The sequence below is a fragment of the Cyprinodon tularosa genome, unplaced genomic scaffold (assembly GCF_016077235.1).
Source record: "Cyprinodon tularosa strain WSP-4 unplaced genomic scaffold, ASM1607723v1 ctg268, whole genome shotgun sequence".
Taxonomy (NCBI): domain Eukaryota; kingdom Metazoa; phylum Chordata; class Actinopteri; order Cyprinodontiformes; family Cyprinodontidae; genus Cyprinodon; species Cyprinodon tularosa.
Window position 1 is genome coordinate 874,210 of NW_024038972.1, and position 22,836 is coordinate 897,045.

Here is a 22,836-nt window from a genome sequence, read left to right on the forward strand (position 1 = left end):
AAGTAAATTTTGCATTTCCTTTGGAAATCAAGGTCCCAGAGTCTGGAGGAAAAGAAGAGAGGCACTTCATCCACGTTGCTTGAAGTCCAGTGTAAAGTTTCCACAGTCAGTGATGGTTTGGGGTGCCATGTCATCTGCTGGTGTTGGTCCATTGTGTTTTCTGAGGTCCAGGGTCAACGCAGCCACATACCAGGAAGTTTTAGAGCACTTCATGCTTCCTGCAGCTGACCAACTTTTTGGAGATGCAGATTTCATTTTCCAACAGGACTTGGCACCTGCACACAGTGCCAAAGCTACCAGTACCTGGTTGAAGGACCATGGTATCCCTGTTCTTAATTGGCCAGCAAACTCTCCTGACCTTAACCCCATAGAAAATCTATGGGGTATTGTGAAGAAGAAGATGCAATACACCAGACCCAACAATTCAGAAGAGCTAAAAAGCCACTATTAGAGCAACCTGGGCTATCATAACACCTGAGCAGTGCCACAGACTGATCGACTCCATGCCACGCCGCATTGCTGCAGTAATACAGGCCAAAGGAGGCCCAACTAAATACTGAGTGCTGTACATGCTCATACTTTTCATGTTCATACTTTTCAGTTGGCCAACATTTCTATAAATCCTTTGTTTTTATTGGTCTTCAGTAATATTCTAATTTTCTGATATGATGAATTTGAGATTTTCATTTGTTGTCATTTGTAATCATCAAAATTAAACAAAATAAACATCTGAAATATATGAGTTTGTATGTAATGTATGAATATAATATACAAGTTTCACTTTTTAAATGGATTTACTGAAATCAATCTACTTTTTCATGATATTCTAATTTTATGACCAGCACCTGTATATCTAAAAGAAAAAAATAATTTTCAATATATCCAGTTATGAGAAGAAGAATTCAGTATATGGCTATGACATTACAGGTCGTTTCCAGTTATTTCCAATGTATCCCCTGTACCCTTGGGTATCCAATGATTCATTGCAAGTCCAAGCAAGCTGGCTGCTCGGTGCTCAGAGGAGCAGTTTAATATAAAATGTATGTAATTAATGAAAAAATTTTTTTTAACTGGTTACTGAGTCAGATATGGGGCAAATAATGTTTGGTTTATTGAAAGGTTTTATCCGTCCGTGCAAATGGGTTTGGCTGACATTTAAGCACAAATTCTAAAATCTCCGAAGTGTTGGGGCTATAAAACTAATATCTGTGATGAAGGTACTGCTGCAGAGGCTCCTTGAAAATGTAATTAGCCCGCAGAACAGCAGTGAGAAGTTCGGCATCCATCGTTTTCCTGCTTTGTGTGTCCACTATCATGGTTAGTAGGCGACAGAACGTACGCTGGGTGAGGGAAGTTGAAAGTCGGAGAAGGCTAGGCATGTTTGAATACATAGCCAAGCTCTTCTGGCATCCTTTTTTTCACAGACCTCGAAGGACCCCAGCCCAGGTAGACCGGGTCCTTGGAAGTCGGAGCCACTGAAATTGAACACACCATGCTGGTTTAGCGTTGATGATGTCAACAGTGTGACATAAATCAGGAAAGTAAACAATGGAGAGCAACATGTAAGAAAGCCGGGGCATAGTAAGTATGCTCTATTGCTGTTTTTCTTTTTTCCCTCTGAATCACTCTCACCAGTGCTACGCCATGTTTAATAAATGTAAGTAGAGTTGTTTTAACTTGCTGGATCAGAAGCAATTGGTGTGTTGATGTCCATATGTTGCCCCTGGGTATCCCATGATTCATTGCAACTCCAAGCAAGCCAGCTGCTCCCTGCTCAGAGGAAACCGGTAAATGGTGATGAACATTGGTGAAACTTTAAGTGCAGTTTAATATAATGTGTATAGGAATAGTTCCATCTGAAATGAATGGAAATGGTTTTAAATGGTTATTTAGTCAGATATGTGGTGGACAATGTTTGGTTTATTGAAAGGTTGTATCTGTCCCTTTGCATATGGGTTTGGCTGGAATTTAAGCACATATTCTAATATTTCTGCAGTGTTGGGGCTACAGTCTGATATCTGGAACAACGGCACAGCTGCTGAAGCTCCTCGAAAATGTAATTAGCACATAGAACCATAGTGAGAAGTTTCGGTATCCATTCTTTGCCTTCTTTGTGTTTCAACTTTCACGGTTACTAGGCGACAGAACGTACGCTGAGTGAGGGAAGGTGACAGTCGGAGAAGGCTAGTCATGTTTGAATACATAACCAAACTCTTCCAGACTCCTTATTTTCAAGGTCCTCGAAGGATCCAGCCAGGTCGACTGGGTCCTTGGATAATGCAGCCACTTGAATACACCCATGGTGATTTTTAATTCTGCAGCTGTGTACACCAAAGGCCAAATTAGTCAGCCTATAACGTCATGGTGCGGCGCCGAGGCCTGTTCAGATGGGAAGACTCCTCGTAATGCAGCCGACAAGTGAAGCCTTCTTTTTGCCCGTTTTGAAGGACAGATCCAGTGTATCCCCTGAATCCTTTGGTATCCCATGATTCATTGCTAATCTAAGAAAGCCAGCTGCTGTGTCATCAGAGGAAAAAGGTAAATGGAGCTGAAAAATGGTGAATATTGTAAGTACAGTTTAATGTACGGTAATACAAGTATGTGAATAATTCTGATATAAACGAATATAGTTCATTTGAAATGGTTATTGAGCCAGATATGTAGTGGGTAATGTTTGGTTTATTGAAAGTAATGTAATTTACTGACTTTGTGTTTCAACAATCACAATAGCTAGGCAACAGCACATACGCTGAGTGAGCGGCAGAGGCTGGAGCTGTTTGAATCCATCAGCCAAATTCTTCCAGCCTCCTTATTTTCATGGCCCTTGAAGAACCCAGTCCAGGTAGACTGGGTCCTCTGAGGACACAGCCTCTGAATTTGAGCACATCTATAAATTAGCGGGTCCACCCGGGTCTAATGTTCCCATTGTATGGTGATCTAAGCCGTATGAAGGCGCTTTTAACCCAGGTCGACATTGGTCAGTCAGATGTTCCCACTGTGACTAAAAGCCTCTTTATACTGGGTTTAAATTAGTGAAACAAAATTAAGCGCTGAAGTGGTCTAGTCAAAGTCTGGATATATATGCAGTGTGGCATGATAAAAAAAAATGGCATCCTGTACTGCAAATTCTCCCATGTGGTAAAAACAATCTAGAGGGAAAAGTGGGTCAAGGTTCTGTTACTCTGATGTGAGACATAATCCTCTGATGCCAGTTTTACCACCAATATTTTCACTTTTTTCTGCACGAGGTTATGAAGTTTGATCACAGCTTAGCTTCACAGATCTGGAAATACAGAAATACCAGCAGACGTCCTAAATTGCTGACTAAACCCAAAGATATCGTACACTGCTACCATATCTCAGATATGTAATATTAAGAATAAAGTGAGAATAATATAAAACAGGACAAGTTGCAGATAAACACTTTACTGTTTTTTGTTTTAATATACAAGTTTGGTGGGAATCAAAGTGAGTTACAGCTACTTCAGAAATTTTTCATTCTGGAGACAATTTTTATTCATTAATTTTTGCTGCACAAAATGTTAATCTGCATTACAAATGTTGTAACATTTAATCCATATGTGACTTCCATCAATGAGTGAAGGGACTCTGATCAAGATCAAAATAATTCATGTTAAAAATAGAATAGTAAAGGGCACGCTTCCAAGTTCAACCCTATAAATAAAAAACAAGACGGCTTTATTAATCCAGCAGTAAACAACACTGTGATGCATATCCTGAGACTGCGAGTTTTGGCATGTATATGACAAAAAAAAAAAAAAAAAAAGAGGAAGCAGCAAGCACAAGATAAGACAGCATAATTCAATTTAGTTTTATCTTATGTGAAATATGGGAGTGTCTGCAGCAGTGATAATATTCGAGAACAGGAGTGACTGCTGATTGTGGCACCACATTCTAAAAAAAAAAAAATCATCCAACAGCGTCAGATAGTATGTACATCATCCCAAAATTGGTCACAATAATGTGATAATGTGGTGGCTTTCCTTCCAGGATTTATTTTTTTTTGGTACGTCTTGGTTTAAAGTGAGGGATAATTTTAAGGAAATAAATACATAACACCCAACATCACAGAGCTTAAAAATAAGAAGATAAATGAAATTCACCAACAAAAGCAATATTTTTACATAGTAAACACGATGCATCAATAATCACTTCCCCTGCAGTGGTAAATTTAAAAATATTTTCCATATTGTACAATGGGTCGTCTTGGAAAAAAAGAAAAAAAAAACAGTAGAGAAACAAATCTCCAAGATGGCTGTTCAGTGTTTTCTACTCTGTCCAAAGTCCTTAGTGTCACTGCTCCAATGTCACAACCTCCACCGCCTGGCCGTCAAGGGTGACCGTGTTGTCTATGCGCGTGGCCACGGGCGCCATTGCAACCTGAACAGGCCGGTTGCCCTGGGCGAGGCTGGTCACTACAGTCTGGTACATGCTGACTGGTATCTGGACCAATCCTGATGGGAAAGACACAGAAGCATTACCAAACAGTAGATTTTCATTATATTCTGTTCAAAAGAGTTTCTACATATTTTTATGCCACAATTTCTCAGACTAAAATTCAGAGTTATTAGCAAAAAAAAAAAAAAAATAAATAATTAACCTCAATATATATTAGATAATTTCACAGTAGCCAGACTTTAAACACAGAGGCTATCATAACTACAGACTCTCAGGATGAAAGAATAAATTGCTTAGATGAATAGAAACATGTATTCAATAGTGTATAGATGAATTAATGGGCCAATACATCAAAGGATGGATAGATGCATAGAGAAAAGTAGGGCTGGATTAACAGGCCTATGTGTTGAGAAATGGAAAAGAGGAGGGGCATATCGATTAAAAGAATGAAGGAACGGATAGATGTGCAGACTAATTTAAAATGATAGCGTAATGGGTCATTGGGAGGATGGATGGGTGAATAGGTAAAGTATACAATAATGGGATAGGGAATAAAGTTAGGAAATATTCATCTCTCCTGCCGTACTTATGCAGACCTGGAAACTATTAAAACTAAATTCCCAACTCGTCCAGACTGTGCAGGAACCGTTTTTGTTCACTTATAGGGCAGAGTATCAATAGGACGTCATCAGCTCGCTTCCCCCATTCCCAGCTGTTAGAGTGTTGGGAGTCTCTGCCTAGAGGGATTATTGCTGCGGCCGTGTGGCTCTTTTGCTCCTCCCTGCAAGCTGTCACTGTGTCACAAGAAGGCATGAATATGAGTTCAGGAGATGGCAGCGGCTTGGGCTAGCTCTTATCACAGCAAGTGTAGACCCAGGACATTGCCTTTATTCATTTTATTATGATCCACCAAAATAATCTTAAGAGACCATGGAACCTCAATTATTTAGTACCCTGTGGGGTCTAGTGCTACACCTTGAAAGGCAGCATAAACTTAGAAACTGGTAATGGGTCTGGAAAACAGAGAAGAGTTTAGCTCATCATCATCATTAAAAGTATTCTCATTTCAACACTACAGGACCTAGATGGTTATGATAGAGCCAGGACATGTATACTATCGATAGGATCAGATTATGTCTTGCAAAAGATTTATACACTTTTATATGGACCTAAATTTGGGCCTTAATGTTTGTTTAAAAGAAAAAAAATGTTTACCCCCCCCCCATAAAAAAAGGTTGATCAAAAAATAAAAATTTACCTCAAAAATACGTTTGTTAGAAAGAAAAACTACTTTTCTGTTTCAATTGTTCTTTTTCGAACTTGTTGATTTTTTTTCAAATTGTCAAACTTTTTCCACACTGCAAGTTTAAAAAAAAAACAAAAAAATTGTATTTTTCAGGTTTAATATATATTTTTTAAAAGGTCTAAATGTTTTTTTTTTTGGAAAATCTTTTTCTTTTAGGTATAATTTTTTTTTTTGAACAACCCATATTTTCTTAATTTAGTCCCATACATTCATTCATTTCTACATAAATTCAGGGAAGTCAAAAGTAAATAAACAAAATTATTGTAAGGCCACAGTCTTCCTATGATTGCACCGCAAACCAGTGACTTATTACTATTATAAAGAAAATTCATCAGTTTATTTTCCGTTGGTACTATTTCTCCCTTTGGAAAACAGAAACTTGTGAAACTCGACTACTTTTGGTATTTTCTGTTTCTTTTCCATTGATGCATGTACTGATGTAATCTACTTTGTTATATTTACTTTTTCTTTCTTTTAACAGTCCAAGGATTCTTTGTTTATTGCATTTCTCTTCATGACAAAGCAATTAGCACCATTACTTTGATAGAAGGTACCCCTGTCCCAGTGTCTGTGTGCTACTTTTTGTCCTCCCAACCATGAGCTGATTATGGCAGACTGGGTTAGGTTCTGACCAGTTTCTCCCTGAATGGTTCCAATCTACTGTGACCACACACTTGTTCAGGAGAGGGATTGCTGCAAAGCAAACGGCTTGATGTAGTTGACTGAGCTTGTTTAGCTTTCAACAATTATCATATTATCAAGTGACACTTTTCTTTATCTAAAGTCTAAATGATTTAGAATGTACATCTGTCAATATGTCGGGATGGCAGTAAAATCCATGAAATGTTTTATGAAATAATGAAGTATAATTAAGTACAAATATATTTAATTAAATAGGCAGCGAGTTAAACTCAAAACACACTTCCTGATGCAAAGAGAAACAAATGCTGGTTCTTTTTCATGTGTTATCCACTTTAGTTTGTTTGTCCATCACTGTGCAGAAAATGTGTATATAATGAGGTGGACTGGTGCTAATGTGCATAAACTGTATACAGAAAAACAAGAACACCTCTGTGTGCTGACAGCTGGTGAAGCGATTAGACCGAGGATTGATAATGGAGTGGATCAAGCGTTGTAGGAGGGATCTATCTATTCATGGCTCTGAAGTAGTCTGCTGTTCATATAGCTCTGATTGGATAATTGTGCAAATAAGAAAAATGAAAACTTGCAAAAAGTAGTTTGTGTGTGTGAGACTGATGCTACAGATTAAAAACTCCCTCCGGGTTTTGTAACCATATAACCCTCCCATGTGGTTATGTGGGTGACAAAACTTCTTTTGCTCCTTTTACCTCAGCATGTTCTGAGCGTCCACTCTTTAATGATATTACCTACTAACCCCATGCTTACTGATAGAAGGCTGCTGGATCCCTGTAATAACTGCAGTAACGTATCAAGTTTGGGTTGTGTAGCTACAAGGTGCACACAGATAAAACCCACCATCTGTTAAATCAGTGCAGAGTAGATTAGAACTGAGCGTCACTAGTGTGAAGCTTACACGTAGTAAAGCTAATTGGAGATGCCATATACGGAACCTTTCTACACCTCTTCATATTTTGACCCCAAAAGTCTTTTCTCTGTAGAAATGTATATGATAGACCAACAATAATTGCATGGCTGTGAAGTGGAAATAAAATAATGTATGACAAATAGCTTGCATTTAGATTCATCTCCCTTTCATCAGGTACCCCAAAATAAAACAAATTTGAGGAGCTAATCGCATTTAAACGTCCTCTGATTAATAATTTGCGTGTTGTTAAATAGAGTAAATGATACAGGTCTGTTTGGGCCTTGGAGGGGTTCAGGCATCAAAGAAACACACCCAACAGGCCTTAATGCAGGACTAGGTTATAAACCAGTTTACTAATCATAAAACATGTCCCAGATCACTATTTAATCTATTCTTCTAAAATGGAAATAACACGGAGCACCTTGAATAATTTAAATGCATTGCTGTCCATGCTCTGTACTCAGACTATGGCTGTGTCCAAATGTCAAATAACAAAGATGGCGCAGGCACTATGCAGGGAGGCGGAGTTATGTGACCAATGAGGAGTGAAAAGTAGTGATCATCTGTCCGAACTGTCAGTTCATTATAAAGTCTACTATATTGTCCTATATAAAGACTGAAGGATCTAGGGATTAGGGCGGACATTCGGACATAACCTAAGTTAAGCTCGCCTTTAGAAACAGGATGGCAGCTTCATATGAAGGATAGACTGATACCTGTAGCATCTTGGACTCCAGCTAGAGCCCCAACAGCAGCTGCCGTCTCTGCCAGGACGATCTGCCCCCCTCCTTGAAGAGTAGCCTCTGCCAGTGTCGCAACAGCATGGGCCGCTGCTTCACTGCAACACAATAATACATAATTGTAAACTGATTATTTGGGCTTTATTGCACAAGCAATAGAGGTGGATGGAGAACCTAGGCCTCTAGATGATATCTTCTGGCAGAAAGCCTAAAAGCTCTGACTTGCACACACAGAAGGGTTATTAGAGATGTGAGGTGAGGAGGTAGGAGTGTATGAGCTGTAAGAGGCTTTACTTGTCTGGACTTACAGAGAATCTGTCACATCTCCCCAAAGGCCAGGTGCTACAGCTTTACCAGAGCAGTTTTATTAACCAGATCGACTCGGTGGAATTATCACCAGCTTATTACCACTGCAGCTTCCATATCAACTCATGGAAGCGATTGCATCTTAGCTAACAATCATATTTGGGACAGAAACAAAAGATAAGCAGAAAGGAAGATGAGCTGCATGGGTAGTTGGGTGTAAAACACAACAGCCGTCTGGAGTTGAAAAAAAAAAAAAAAAAAGACAAAATGTTCCATAGCAGAGAAGGGAAGCAGCTCAGCACGAGTAAACAGCAGCAGGAGAGGATGCAGGACTCAGGGGGGTGCAGCTAACAAGCCCCGATGGGAGACACTCATTTATTCCTGAAACGATTGCCATGACAGTGCTGCAGTGAAGAGTAAGCAAACATCGCATGGTTTCAATGAGCAGACCTGATGAATTCAGCAAGTTTTAAAAATACAATAAAGCATCTTTAAAAAGGAAAATCAAAGCAGTTTTTATTTACCACATATTTAAATATATTTAGTGCTTAAATAACTTACAGTTCACAATTGAGTTATTAATTAGCTTTTGAAATAATCAGCAGTGAAACCCAGTGAGCCGCAGCAGCATGCACCATTTAAATTCTAGATTAAAAAAAAAATGATATATATATATATATATATATATTTCAATGCTATTAATGTGTTAAATTGGATTCCTCCAGGGTGAAAACTGCAGGATTTCAAAGTGATGCATCTGTGACAATAGATAAAAACAAATGGCTGATTTTAACCATAGTTGTTATGGTAAATAAAATTAAGGATAAATTGTATATATAATAAGAATATTGCAATAATGAAAATGTAAAAATAGTTATTTATTAAAAAAGTAACATATGAAGAATGAATATATAGTAGCGTAGGGGTTAGGGGGAGATGAAGTCTCTCTGTTCCTTTCTTTAGACTCGTTATTCAGGAAGTATAATCTGGGAGTGCTTAATCTAAATTGTTTAATAATTCTATGTATGACTACTAGTTCTTTAAGTAAAATGCCTTACATATTCTTTTAGTAGCAGTAAAAAAAACAAAAAACGTTTTTTGTCTAAACATTCCTTTAATATGTTGCTCTATAAATGGAGAAATGCTTCTGTGAGAACCTTAATGTGGACATTAGCCCCTCAGAGCCCACCCCTGTTGGCTTACCTGTTGAGAGCCATAGTAACGGTGGCTCCAGGCTGCATTTCCTGACTAGCAGCAACAGCAGCTTCAGCCAGCGATGCTACCGCCTGCGTGGCCTCTGATGCTTGAGTTGTTTGGATAGTCATCTCTCCACCTTGAAGTGTAGCCCAGTTCTGCACCACCTTGAAAAGTTGTAGTTTCAGTCGAAAAAAAAACAAGGCTGCCGTGTCCTAACTTTATCTCCACATCCTCCGTCACTATGCATGTCTCTGATTTCAGTTCTAGAGATATCAACTCGGAGTAATGTTACCTCGCCATCAGTTGAGTAGTTGACCTGTGCCACAGTAACACCGGGGAGTTCTGAAGCATCAGCCAGGGTTGCAACTGTGTGTCCGGTGCCAACCTGAACAAATCAGTGAAGATTTCCTGGATTATTCTTAAAAAAAAACAAAAAAAAAAACATGCAGCTGATCAAAGATCTGCTGAACGCACAACAGCATGCACACCTGGATAAGTGAGACGGTTCCGTCAGGATTGTTGACGGTCTGTACGACGGTCTGTGATGGCACGAGGTGAGCAATGCTCTGGGCTGTGGTCAGATGGTGCTGGGCAGTGGCTGTAGTCGTTATCTGCTGGTCCTCGAACGCATACAACAGATCCTCACGATTGTGCTGTTTGTAGCAGTTCTTCACTATGGTCCGTAACGCTTGCGTCCAGGACACCTGAGGAAGCACAAAGGCGTTTTTATGCTAGTTGGGGAAAATTGGAAGGATGGATGAAGAACTCTGAATAAATGAAATACGTTTCAACATTTACAGAGTTTTTAGCCCATTTTAAAACCGGAAATATAAATGAGTTAAATGGATGGATGACAGGTAAATAAATGAATATTCAAACTGCTAAATTCAATTATTACGACTTTTAGGCAAAGGAATGAGGAAAAGAGGTCACATTTTTCCTTAATTATGTGACCTGCAGTGGAACCTTTTAAAACCAATCAACATTGGAAAACCCTAAACGGGTAATTATTCTCACAGAAATAATAGTAACTGCTTCCCTGCTTGTGGTTTAATAATCAAAAGTAATGACAACCTTAAAGCATTATCAGTCAAATGATTAATTGACAATGTGTCTCACTCTTTGTTTCTGCTCCTCTGTGCGGACATCACTGCGAACATTAGCCCAGGGGATGTCCTCAGGCCACCACGCAGGCTTGCAGCTCTCCTTCCCCCAGCCAGGTTTTCCTCTGCCTGTGGAGTACTTCAGCATCTCTGGGATGAAGGCTCGCAGCTGAGCCTAGAGCAAAACACAAAACTAAATCTTTCAAGCCAAGAGACACAAATTGAAACACACAAACCCTTGAGAAGGGATCAGTGGAAGTGTATTGATTGAACCCACACTGCAAATAGAAATGGGGTTGCTAAAAAGAGAACATGTTCATTAGGAGAGCAATCTATGGCTGTGGCTCCAGTCTGACCTGTCAGACTGACACCACGAGAACCTACCGTGTTGCTCTAGCAGTAGCCTTTCCCAGTAAACGGGTCAGCACACTTAACATGACTAAGCACTTTATTTGCAACACCTTTTAAACACACTTAATCTTAATTCTCCCTTTGCCCCCCTAAATTAAAATCACAAATGTCAAAGAAGTCATTTTACATGAGCTTGGCATTGTTTTTACTCCTGGGTAGAAATCAACAGGAGTCAGACCCCTTTTACTCTGATACCACGGGATGAAATCTAAAACAACCAATAGGCTTTAAACTTATTTGTTTAGCATGTGATACGGGCATGTGGTTAAAGTTGGTTCTAGAAAGGACTCCCTAAAAGAGGATCAATGCTACATGTTTTTACCTGCAGATTTTCATCAATAACAATAAACACATCACCTCTATCTTCAGCTTTATAATAATAAAACATAAATTTAAACTGTTGAGTTTGATTTCAAGGGATAGACCAAATGAAAGTAGTTCAATAATAGATTAATCTCTCGATTATTTTATGATTCAGAAATTCATAACTAGATAGCCAAAGGTTCCTTAAAGAAAACACTTTTCCACTTGAGGGGTTCTGGGTAGAGAATACTGACAGGCAAAAACATTTTTTTTTTTATCATTCTAAAATGCAAAATGTTCATATATTTAATAGATTCAATCGATTACTTTAGTTGGCGATTATTTCAATAATCGATTGTTTCAGCACTAATATACTCACAGAAATGGTGCACTCCAAGTTTAAGATTTATGTCTTTTCAGATCATTTAAAACACAAATCTATCAAATAAATCTCACATGATTCATATTCATTAATTTAATATAGCTTATTTAGAATGAATGTTTACTCATAATTAATATCGGTGGCTGAATTTATTTCAAATACATAGTTTATTAGTTTGAATTGAATTCAAACAATAAATTTAAATCCAATAAATACACTCATTTGTATTATTTTAGAGTAATCATACTTTATTAATATAAAATACATCAACCTTCTTATTTTGTATTTCATATAAATAAGCTTTATTATACAAATGAATATGGATTATGTTAAGGTTTATTTGATAGATTTGTGTTGAAATTATCTAACAAAAAAAAAAAAAAGTAACATATTTCTGTGCATGTAGCTTAATATTTGCTGTGTCCCCACAGCATGAGGCTACTGCTGTCACCACCATCCATGTTTCACTGTGGAGACGGTGCGTTCAGGGCCGACAGTTTTCCACTAGAGTTAGCATTTTGCATACAGAACAAAAAAAGGATGTTTTCGACTCATTAGATAGCTTCTGTGGCTAATAGTTACAAAGAACAAATTAAGGGTTGTTACAGAAATTGGGTGAAAAATATTAACAATTACATTTTGCCTTTTGGTTGATGGTTTGAACAAGGTAACAGAGCATTTGTGCTCAAGAATATTTGATGTTTTTCTTTATATTATAATGTTTTCAACATGTTTTTTGTATCTTTGTAGGCTTCAAATACATGATGTGCATCTATTCCCTTTTAACAAGCATACAGTCTCAGTTACTGGCATGCTATGGAGGGGGTTTAGTGCCAGTGTCCTCAGTGTCCCGGTAATATGCACACATCACCAGGGGATTATATTGCACAATGAGGCACTGCAGCGTCTGCCTACCTTGACATCACGGGCTAAATTTGGTTCTAGGAGAAATAAATCCCGACCTCCTCCCTATTAGACCCCCTTTTCTAACTTGCAATCAGCGACCGGGAAACTGTTTTTCAGCGTATCGCATCAAGAGTTATAGAAAAATGGACCTCACGAGAAAATGGAGGGTGGACGCTTAATTAGGAAACTACATCTGGTAGTTGGAATAATGGAGCTTCGCTTTGTTAAACAGGGGGATGCAGCTTGGATTATCCAAGGGCAGGGACTTAGCAGTAAAGGGATTCTTGCGTTTCCACCTGTGGGTGATGCGGATGTTTGTGTGCACGGCCAGATGGCTTAATTAAAGTGGCTAGCTTGTTAAGTGGCATGTTGCCCTCATGCAGACCACCCCATCCCCCGCTTTCAATCTTAATCCCCAAAGCAATGGACCAATCGGAGCTCAGGACGGCAGCTATATTGCCAGGTCCCTGAACCTGACAAGGCTGGGGGGTAATTACAGGCTCAGGGAAGACCTGGGATCACCTGCTACAGATGCTCCTTGTATGTGATAGAAGCTTATCTGTGTCAAACATATTGTAGCTATATGAAGATTATTGTATGGAGAAACTTCTGTCCTGTCCCCTAGACGCATCCTTCTTTTCAGAGACAGGACACATCACGTTTCTCACAGACGTATCTCTAAGAAAAGCCAAACCGTTCCACCTTTGACATGCCGAGTGAAGCAACAGGTTACTCCTGATAATCCCATCCTACAACCTCCAGAAAAACAAGAAGCGACTAACACCTGGCCTCTGAGGCTTTATCTGGCCCCAGGATTGGTCGGGACGCTCCCTGGACTGTTGACTGTCTCTGAGGGCCGCTAACGTGCCCTACTCTGACGATGATCCACACAGTGCGTCAGCAGCACGGGGATGGCAGCGTAAACAAGCCAAGCTCCCTCGGGTGAAAAAAAACTAATGCTGCCAGCGAAAGGCTTGCCAAGAGCAGACGATGCTGCACTTCCTTTCACTCTCTCATAAAGAGGAGGTTTTGCTCGACCTTAAGTGCTGCTAAGTCTTTCGGTGTTACTATCAAAGCTGACATAAGCAGACCTGACAACGGACAAGAGGAAAACTTTTTTCCTTAAAATGTTTTCTCTTCAAAATGTTGCTTTGTCATGTAAATAATAAAGCATAAACTTATCTTGTCACCAATCTATTTTTACAGCCAAACATGTTTATTAGGACAAGGGGTGTGTGGGGTCTCACCTGGGTCATCTTATCCACAGAGACAGGGATGCCATCAATGGTGAGAGGCGGCAGTTCTGAGGCCAGCTCTCCACCAGCAGGCGCGTGCTCAGCCAGGGCATTTTCTAGGTCCTCCAGCATCATGCTCTTATACTTTCTAACCTAGGGATCAGGAAGATTAAAAGATGAATTGCGATCATTTTCAGATAGAAAAAATAAATATTTTCTTAACTCATATGACATAAATTGAGGAAAACATGCTGGATTATGAATTTATGTTTTTTGACTGTATGGATCTACTCACTACGTTCTCTAAAGGGGCTGCGCCGAACACTTTAAAAACCGGATTCGGTTTGGAGGGAGACACACAAAGCACTATGGCCTGTTGACCCACTCTGGTGGTGTACTCATCCAGTGTTGCCCGCAGTTTCCTATAGAAACACATCATCTTTACCCCTTTTGTTCAATCTAAAATGTCTATAAGTGCCGTTTGAAATGTTTAATGCTGCATTTTTAAGGTTGGAGAAACAGACCTGAGCAGACGGGTTTGCTGCCTTTTGCGGATAGAAGGATTTGACTCAAAGATGTGAGGTCTTTTTCTTTTCTTTCCTGTTGCAACCGCAGCAGCAGCAGCCATACCTACTGGACCTAAAAGCAAAAAAATAAAGACTTTGATTGCTACAAAAAGAGGCTCTAAAAAAACCTTTTAACAACAGTCTGATTTATGCTTTTAAATTAGCATACAATCAGACATATATGGCTATGGGTACGAATTTAAAAGAAGTTGACAAAACAGAAGAGAAAAACAGCTTTAAGAAATTCTACTGTTCAGACTCTGATTTTTAAATTGGAAATACAAAGGGTGACTTTTATTGCACTTCAACTATTAACATGCAACCAGCAAAAAAAATACTGAAATAAGAGATGAGGATGGGTGGAGAGTCGAAATCTGGAATAAAAAAATGTCTAAACTCATCTAGAAAACAAATTAGTTCACTTTTACATATTTCAAGACTGTGAAACATTGTATACGGAACGTTTGCACCACCTGCTGGTAAATTGAGGGAATTACACTATAATTAAGCTGTATGAATGACTATTTCCTTGCTGGTGAGATGCAATCCCCTAAAGGTACTAACGGACAAGCAAATACACTTTATTAAATAAACACTTTCTTACAATAGTTCACTTTTATTAATATTGCACAGGAAAATACTTTTAAACCAACACATTTTCCCAAGCAAGTAAATATGTTTCCCACCTGCAGCAGCAAGATGAGCAGTGACCTCATCTGTGCCGGCTGAATTGAGGATGTCTGTGTCATCGTATGGGTCATCGTCTGGAGAAGATGTCGAGTCTTCCTCTGCGCTCAACATAGCGGTGTCTGTGTAGGTGGTCACGTGTACCTACGGTAAATATATCAGATATTTCTTTAGTAAATTAAATATTAACAAAAGATGGATTATGTTGTGAACCAACAGAGGAAAATATTGTCTTTTTGTAAGTTAATAGCCAGAATATGAGTGGCGAAGCAGACCTGTTGACTGACAGCGCTCGCTTCGATGGTGGTCATGTGTTCTGTCGGGTTCACAGAGCGTTCCTCCATTTTTAGCCACCGACTCTACGATGCTAGATCCACAGTACAACTGAAGAAGGTTAGAGAGTTTTTGTTAGAGAACATTAACAATCCACAAAATGGTTTATAAAGTATCTCTGATATGAACTTAATGGTCAGGGATTCTACATATACAATTTCACAGAGTTTAAGTTATTGTTTAAAAGAAAATAGGTAAAAACATTAATCTAAATGTTAGGGATGTACGATATTGGGATTTTGGCCGATATCCGATATGCCGATATTTTAAAACTCATGTAGCCGATAACCGATATCGATACCGATGTTAAAGCTGGACAAAAATAAGTAGTCATTGAAAATAGCAGTTTTGTTATCCATTTCTGACACTTTGAAAAATAATATACTCAAATATATTTTCATATGCTGATATCAAATTGATTTTTAAAAACACGGTATCGACCTATTTTACTTTCAAAATCTCGTGAAATTTCCTCGTTCTGTTACAAACTCTAGTGATATTTTGCTAATTCTTGTGAGATTTTGTTAGTAAAATAGATTGATACCGCGTCAATATATCAACATATAAAAATATGGCAAAATTTCGTGAATTTTCGGGGGATTTCGTAGCATAACGATGACATATACCAATATTTCATTAGTAAAAGAGATTGATATGGTGTTTTTAAATGGCAATATATCAGCATATGAAGATATTGTGATATTTGAATGTATCAATATTTTTTCCCTCGTCTTTAGAAGTTTTTAAGTCTGTAAAAAAGAAGTTTTTGAGGAAGAAGAAGAAGTAGTATTTTTTTTTTTTTTTAGACTTTAGAAACTCAGAAGCTGATCAAATATCGGGTTAAATATCGGTGGGGTGACTGATGTCCGATATTCAGTTATATGGCCGATACCGATGGGGGCCGATTATATCGTGCATCCCTACTAAATGTCTAGATCCTACAATGACTTGTTACTTAAAGAAAAACTAAATGTAGTCTCTGTTTTAACTTACAGATATGTCAAACTCCATGTTTGCCACACTAAAATTTTCTGTTTTGTGAAAACTGGTAGCTTTAGCTGAAAGAGTGACCCACTTAGAGCAGTAACGATACCAAAATAAAAATAAATACATGAACAGTTTGCATTTAAGATAAAACAAACCATTTCCGTCTGTCAATATTCTCTATCCAGAACTCCTCAAGTGGAAAAGTTTTATTTTCACCTGGTTTGATTTCGTAAAAAGTCTTCTTAAGGAACCCTTTGCTATCCAATTATTAATTGGAAAAAATAATCGACAGATTATTCGATTTGTGAAATAATTGTTACTTGCAGCTCTGGTCTAATTCCTGATATGTGATGCCAATTTTCTTAAAACAATGTATTTTTATTCTTCCTTTTAAATCTTAAAAAAATTGCGCAATGATAACAAATGATACACAAGTTTTAATTTAAACAAAAAGAAACATTCATTAATGAATAAAAAAATGTGCATATTGGCTAAAATATTGTCCAGCGGATATATCGATCTATCGTTAGTATGAATACTCTTTCAAGGTTGGCAGAAAAATAATGTAACAACTTCCTTTGTCAGACTATTGTCTACGGGACAGTTAGACAAATGTATTTTTTTTCTACCTGGCATTTTATTCCAGAGTAAGGAGCTGCTCCAAACTCTCCAGGAGGGGACCATAATGATCGGCTAGATTTACAGTCAGTTACCGACCTCGCCTATTTAGCAGCAGAGTTATATTAACAAACCTTTCTATGACTCCTGCTGTATAATTCAAGCAAGATGTTTACCTAATTTGGTTAATATATAAATATAGATCAGAACCAATCAAATTAGACAGTTATAAATGAATTTAGTTTAGGGATTAATGATGGATAATAAGCTTTTTGGGTTAGGACAGAAAATGCAGTTCGAAGACACTTAGGACTTAGTAGCAATTGTTGATTTTTTTCTAATAGATGAAGATAAATGGGGCGTGACAAACAAGAAAACAGCAATAGTTATGCTGCTGGCCATAACAGGAATGCTTCTGTAACAGTTTGGAGATGAAGGAATTTTTTTTGGATGAAAAAATATTTAGTTATACGAGACAAAAGTTTTTATTCGTATTTCTGCGGCAAATAATATATCCAACAAATCAAAGTTCTTACGAGGAGATCCAAGGAAAATCCTGGGTATTTTCTTGTTATTACACTAACAAAGATAATTTCAGATGTGTATTAGGTTTCCTGCAATATGGTGAAACCATGGAATTATTACTCTATAGCCGCGTTTCTCAAAGTGTGTGGGGAATTGAGACGTGACAGGTGGGGCGCGCCAAGTTCCGGTGTGTGTGTGTGTGTGACTATAAATGTAGAACGTGTGAGAGCAAACTGTCCTTATAGCTGTATGTTGCCGCTTTTTAGACCAATCAAACCCACAAAGTAATCATTACTAGCCTACATGCAGTCTAATTAAAAGAACATTAGATATGAGAAAAATTTCATCTGGAACTGAAGTGCCAAAATAATGATTGACGTGACGTCGGCATATTATTTGTAACGGAATAAACTTTCGCGCCCCAGTGTTGCCAACTCAGCGACTTTGTCGCTATATTTCAGACCCCTCCAGCGACTCTTTATCAAAAAAGCGACTAGCGACAAATTAGCGACTTTTGGAGATTCTTACGTGAAAGCACGTATCGTTCCTTTTCTTGTCCTCCAGCGGCAGGTGCTGCCGTGGGGCGCCTCCCCCATCCCAACCCCGTTCTCCCCCGCTATCGCAGGAGACCCTCTCAGCGCTGCAGTCAGAGACACAGCATGTTTACCCTCAGGGTCCAGACTGCAAATAAAGCGCACATGCGCCGGGATTGGCGGCGCAGGTTGATCATAATTAACTGAATTTGAAATATTTTATCTCAAATAAATAGGACCAGTTTATTGAAATGACGTCTGACTCCACCCTGAGGCTCAGGTTTAATGCTCAGACTCATAGTGAATTCTGGTTTGGAGTGGAGAGGGAGTATCCACTCATCGGTCAGAGAGCTGTGTGCATTCTTCTTCCCTTTGCCACATCATGTCTCTGTGAGATGGGCTTTTCAACTGTTGCTTCACTGAAAACAAAATACAGATCTCAGCTGAACATTGAGCATGACTTGAGAGTGGCAGTATCAAGCCTGCAACCCCGTTTTGAGAAACTGTGCAATGCAAAACAGGCTCATTGCAGCCACTAATGCAGGGATAAATAGACCTGTATTGCCAGATGGATTTCACTTCTTTTCTTTTATTAACAGATTGCAGAGTGGCACTTTAATTTTTTCTATCTTTGAGCTTGATACAAATTTTGACACAGCTGCATTTGTATTTTCTTTATTTTTGAGCTTGCTGTTATTTGATGTAGATAGTTTGTATTTAGATACTACTTGTTACTTCAATAAAATTGGAACATTTTAAGATTGTTGCATATTTCATTAGCATTGTGTTGGGGCGATGGGGACAGGCGGGGCTTGAAAATTCCCCCTTGTCCAAAGTGGGGAATGACAGAAAAAGTTTGAGAACCACTGCTCTATAGCATTAAGACCTAAATTTGACACTGCTGAACTATTTAATTGTGGGACGATAAAGGGATTTTCTATTCTATCTGGTTTGAATTTCTATTTAAAGATGAGAAAAAAATGTAAGTTTTTACAACTTATGTGTCTGCAATTCGTATGATTATAAACAAATTGTGTATTTAACCAGCCTTCCAGGAAAGACTCTCGGAATTTGAAAGGTTGAATTAAAAAAAAAATTGACAAGTTTATATTGCAGATCATTACAAAAAAAGGTTACATATGCAAAACACAACATGTTTTTCATTTGGACAGGACACAAAGCAGGAAATCATAAATGACTATATGTTTCACATGGGTTGTTAGCTGTTAATTTCATGCCATGAGGCAGATATGTGTGCTTTTAACTGGGTGCATGTATGAACAATAGGGTTATTACAGTCTAAGCTATCATGAAGGGAAATAACAAAACAAAAACACAATTAAGTCATGCTTCCATAAAATAAATCCAGTATTCAACCTTTTATTAGTTGAAGATAAGACTAGATACATGTGATAATTGGAGCCAAGTAACCTTATTAATGATTATGACACTTATGTTTGAGGTTTTTATCCTATATATACACATTTTAAAATAAGCTACACATGTAAGGTAGACCTTACAGGCTTGTTTGCAATGAAGCCTACTATAAATATATGGGGAGGCACATAAATATGTTGAATACTTCATTAAAGCTACACCAAGGCTCATATCAAACGGAAATAAACAGCAGAGGATGTCTAACATGTTTTGTTTCAGTCTCGTGAGTCCTCTCGGAGCTAAGCTAGCTATGTCCTACATTCGGCTAATTAGCTTCCCGGCTAACCATTAATCGGTGCCCAGTCGATTATCCGGGTGAATAGCAAGCCTGTTATTACGAAATAACAATTTTTAACTTCGAAATGCGAACAAAATTAATTTCCATGTAGACTGGGATACAGGCAACGGTTAAACGGCAGCTAGCATAAACGCGCGGAATATGAAACAAAACCAGGCTAAAATGAGGCCTACAGTTCATCCAGAGCTGCTGCTCTGTCTCAATATCGAAACGCGCCAACAACATATTTCCCTCCAAAAAAACCAGCTTTAAATGCTAAAAGACTAAACTCTGAGACGGAATCTAATCAACCATCAGCTTTCGGCCCTGCGCTGCCGGGTTCGATGATGCGGCTGCGCCGGGGCTGAAATAAATGGAGATTGCGCGGTAGGGCACTAACCTCAGAGCGGCTGCGCTACTTCGGGCCTGCGCCGTGGATGGAGCTGGGCTTTGATGGAGGACGGAGAGAAGCCAGCACTGAACAGAGCTGCGCTCATCTAGTGATGCGTTCAGGTACCACCCCCTGAGCTTCTACATCCAACTGTCACTGTAAAGATTGAGCCAAAAACACGTATGATAATAATAATAATTATGATAATACTAATAATATTTTACCTTTTATGCTGGACCTAAATAGTATGCATTAATACTCTAAATTTTCCTCTTTACATATTAAGAATTTTTCAGATAATTAGTTTAGAGTTTCTATGTTTTTGTCGGTGGTGATTTGCATTTTGTCTTTTGTTCTTAAGCTATGTAAAAGCATTATTATAATGGTGCTGGATGAATGCACCAGATTCCACCATATTCATTGTTTGATTAATGAAATTAAAAAATTGAGAAGGAATTCTTTACATGTTAGAATATTGATTATCTATCTATCTATCTATCTATCTATCTATCTATCTATCTATCTATCTATCTATCTATCTATCTGTCTGTCTATCTGTCTGTCTGTCTGTCTGTCTGTCTGTCTGTCTGTCTGTCTGTCTGTCTGTCTGTCTGTCTGTCTGACCATCCATCCATCCATCCATTCATATATATATATATATATATATATATACATATGTATATATATAAAAAAAAAAAAAACTGTTTTCTCACCCCTCGTGGGGTGGTATGTGTCATCCTCAAGCTCGGGTCCTCTACCAGAGGCCTGGGAGTTTGAGGGTTCTGCGCAGTATCTTAGCTGTTCCTAGGACTGCGTTCTTCTGGACAGAGACCTCTGATGTTTTACCTGGAATCTGCTGTAGCCACTCTCCCAGTTTGGGGGTCACAGCCCCCAGTGCTCCAATTACCACTGGCACCACTGCTGCTCTCATTTTCCACATCTTTTCTAGCTCCTCCTTCAGTCCTTGGTATTTCTCAAGCTTCTCGTGTTCTTTCTTCTTGATGTTGCTGTCGCTTGGGATTGCCACATCTATCACTACTGCCTTCTTCTGCTGTTTGTCGATCAACACGATGTCTGGTTGGTTAGCCATCACCTGTTTGTCAGTCTGGATCTTAAAGTCCCATAGGATCTTAGCTCGGTCATTCTCAACTACCTTAGGAGGTGTCATCCATTTTGACCTTGGGACTTCCAGCCCATACTCATGGCAGATGTTCCTGTACACTATGACAGCTACCTGGTTGTGGCGTTCCATGTATGCACTTCCTGCCTGCATTTTACACCCTGCTGTTATGTGTATATATATATATATATATATATACAGGTGCTGGTCATAAAATTAGAATATCATGAAAAAGTAGATTGATTTCAGTAATTCCATTTAAAAAGTGAAACTTGTATATTATATTCATACATTACATACAAACTCATATATTTCAGATGTTTATTTTGTTTAATTTTGATGATTACAAATGACAACAAATGAAAATCTCAAATTCATCATATCAGAAAATTAGAATATTACTGAAGACCAATAAAAACAAAGGATTTATAGAAATGTTGGCCAACTGAAAAGTATGAACATGAAAAGTATGAGCATGTACAGCACTCAGTATTTAGTTGGGCCTCCTTTGGCCTGTATTACTGCAGCAATGCGGCGTGGCATGGAGTCGATCAGTCTGTGGCACTGCTCAGGTGTTATGATAGCCCAGGTTGCTCTAATAGTGGCTTTTAGCTCTTCTGAATTGTTGGGTCTGGTGTATTGCATCTTCTTCTTCACAATACCCCATAGATTTTCTATGGGGTTAAGGTCAGGAGAGTTTGCTGGCCAATTAAGAACAGGGATACCATGGTCCTTCAACCAGGTACTGGTAGCTTTGGCACTGTGTGCAGGTGCCAAGTCCTGTTGGAAAATGAAATCTGCATCTCCAAAAAGTTGGTCAGCTGCAGGAAGCATGAAGTGCTCTAAAACTTCCTGGTATGTGGCTGCGTTGACCCTGGACCTCAGAAAACACAATGGACCAACACCAGCAGATGACATGGCACCCCAAACCATCACTGACTGTGGAAACTTTACACTGGACTTCAAGCAACGTGGATGAAGTGCCTCTCTTCTTTTCCTCCAGACTCTGGGACCTTGATTTCCAAAGGAAATGCAAAATTTACTTTCATCAGAGAACATGACTTTGGACCACTCACCAGCAGTCCAGTCCTGTTTCTCTTTAGACGCTTCTGACGCTGTCTGTGGTTCAAGAGTGGCTTGACACAAGGAATGCGACAGCAGAAACCCATGTCTTTCATACGTCTGTGTGTGGTGGTTCTTGAAGCACTCACTCCAGCTGCAGTCCACTCTTTGTGAATCTCCCCCACATGTTTGAAGGGGTTTTGTTTCACAATCCTCTCCAGGGTGCGGTTATCTCTCTTGCTTGTACACTTTTTTCGACCACATCTTTTCCTTCCCTTCGCCTCTCTATTAATGTGCTTGGACACTGAGCTCTGTGAACAGCCAGCCTCTTTAGCGATGACCTTTTGTGTCTTGCCCTCCTTGTGCAAGGTGTCGATGGTCGTCTTTTGGACAACTGTCAAGTCAGCAGTCTTCCCCATGATTGT

General features: G+C 38.8%; 1 protein-coding gene across 3 annotated transcripts; it reads right to left on the reverse strand.

The window, feature by feature from the left end:
- Nucleotides 1-3,410: 3,410 nt before the first annotated feature.
- Nucleotides 3,411-20,378, reverse strand: nrf1 (nuclear respiratory factor 1). 3 transcript variants are annotated; one of them, XM_038289401.1, is made up of 12 exons: nucleotides 20,239-20,378; nucleotides 15,404-15,512; nucleotides 15,128-15,272; nucleotides 14,400-14,514; nucleotides 14,171-14,297; nucleotides 13,888-14,028; nucleotides 10,655-10,813; nucleotides 10,024-10,239; nucleotides 9,828-9,920; nucleotides 9,542-9,690; nucleotides 8,009-8,130; nucleotides 3,411-4,475 (listed from the first exon to the last, which is right to left on the reverse strand). In XM_038289401.1, the coding sequence occupies exons 2-12, from the start codon at nucleotides 15,470-15,472 to the stop codon at nucleotides 4,315-4,317; spliced, it is 1,497 nt and encodes a 498-aa protein (XP_038145329.1). In that variant the 5' UTR covers nucleotides 15,473-15,512; nucleotides 20,239-20,378; the 3' UTR covers nucleotides 3,411-4,314. The 3 variants fall into 3 exon arrangements, with proteins under 3 accessions (XP_038145329.1, XP_038145328.1, XP_038145330.1); XM_038289400.1 differs by having other exon boundaries at nucleotides 9,542-9,699; XM_038289402.1 differs by lacking the exons at nucleotides 3,411-4,475; nucleotides 8,009-8,130 and adding an exon at nucleotides 8,141-8,742 and having other exon boundaries at nucleotides 9,542-9,699.
- Nucleotides 20,379-22,836: the final 2,458 nt, after the last annotated feature.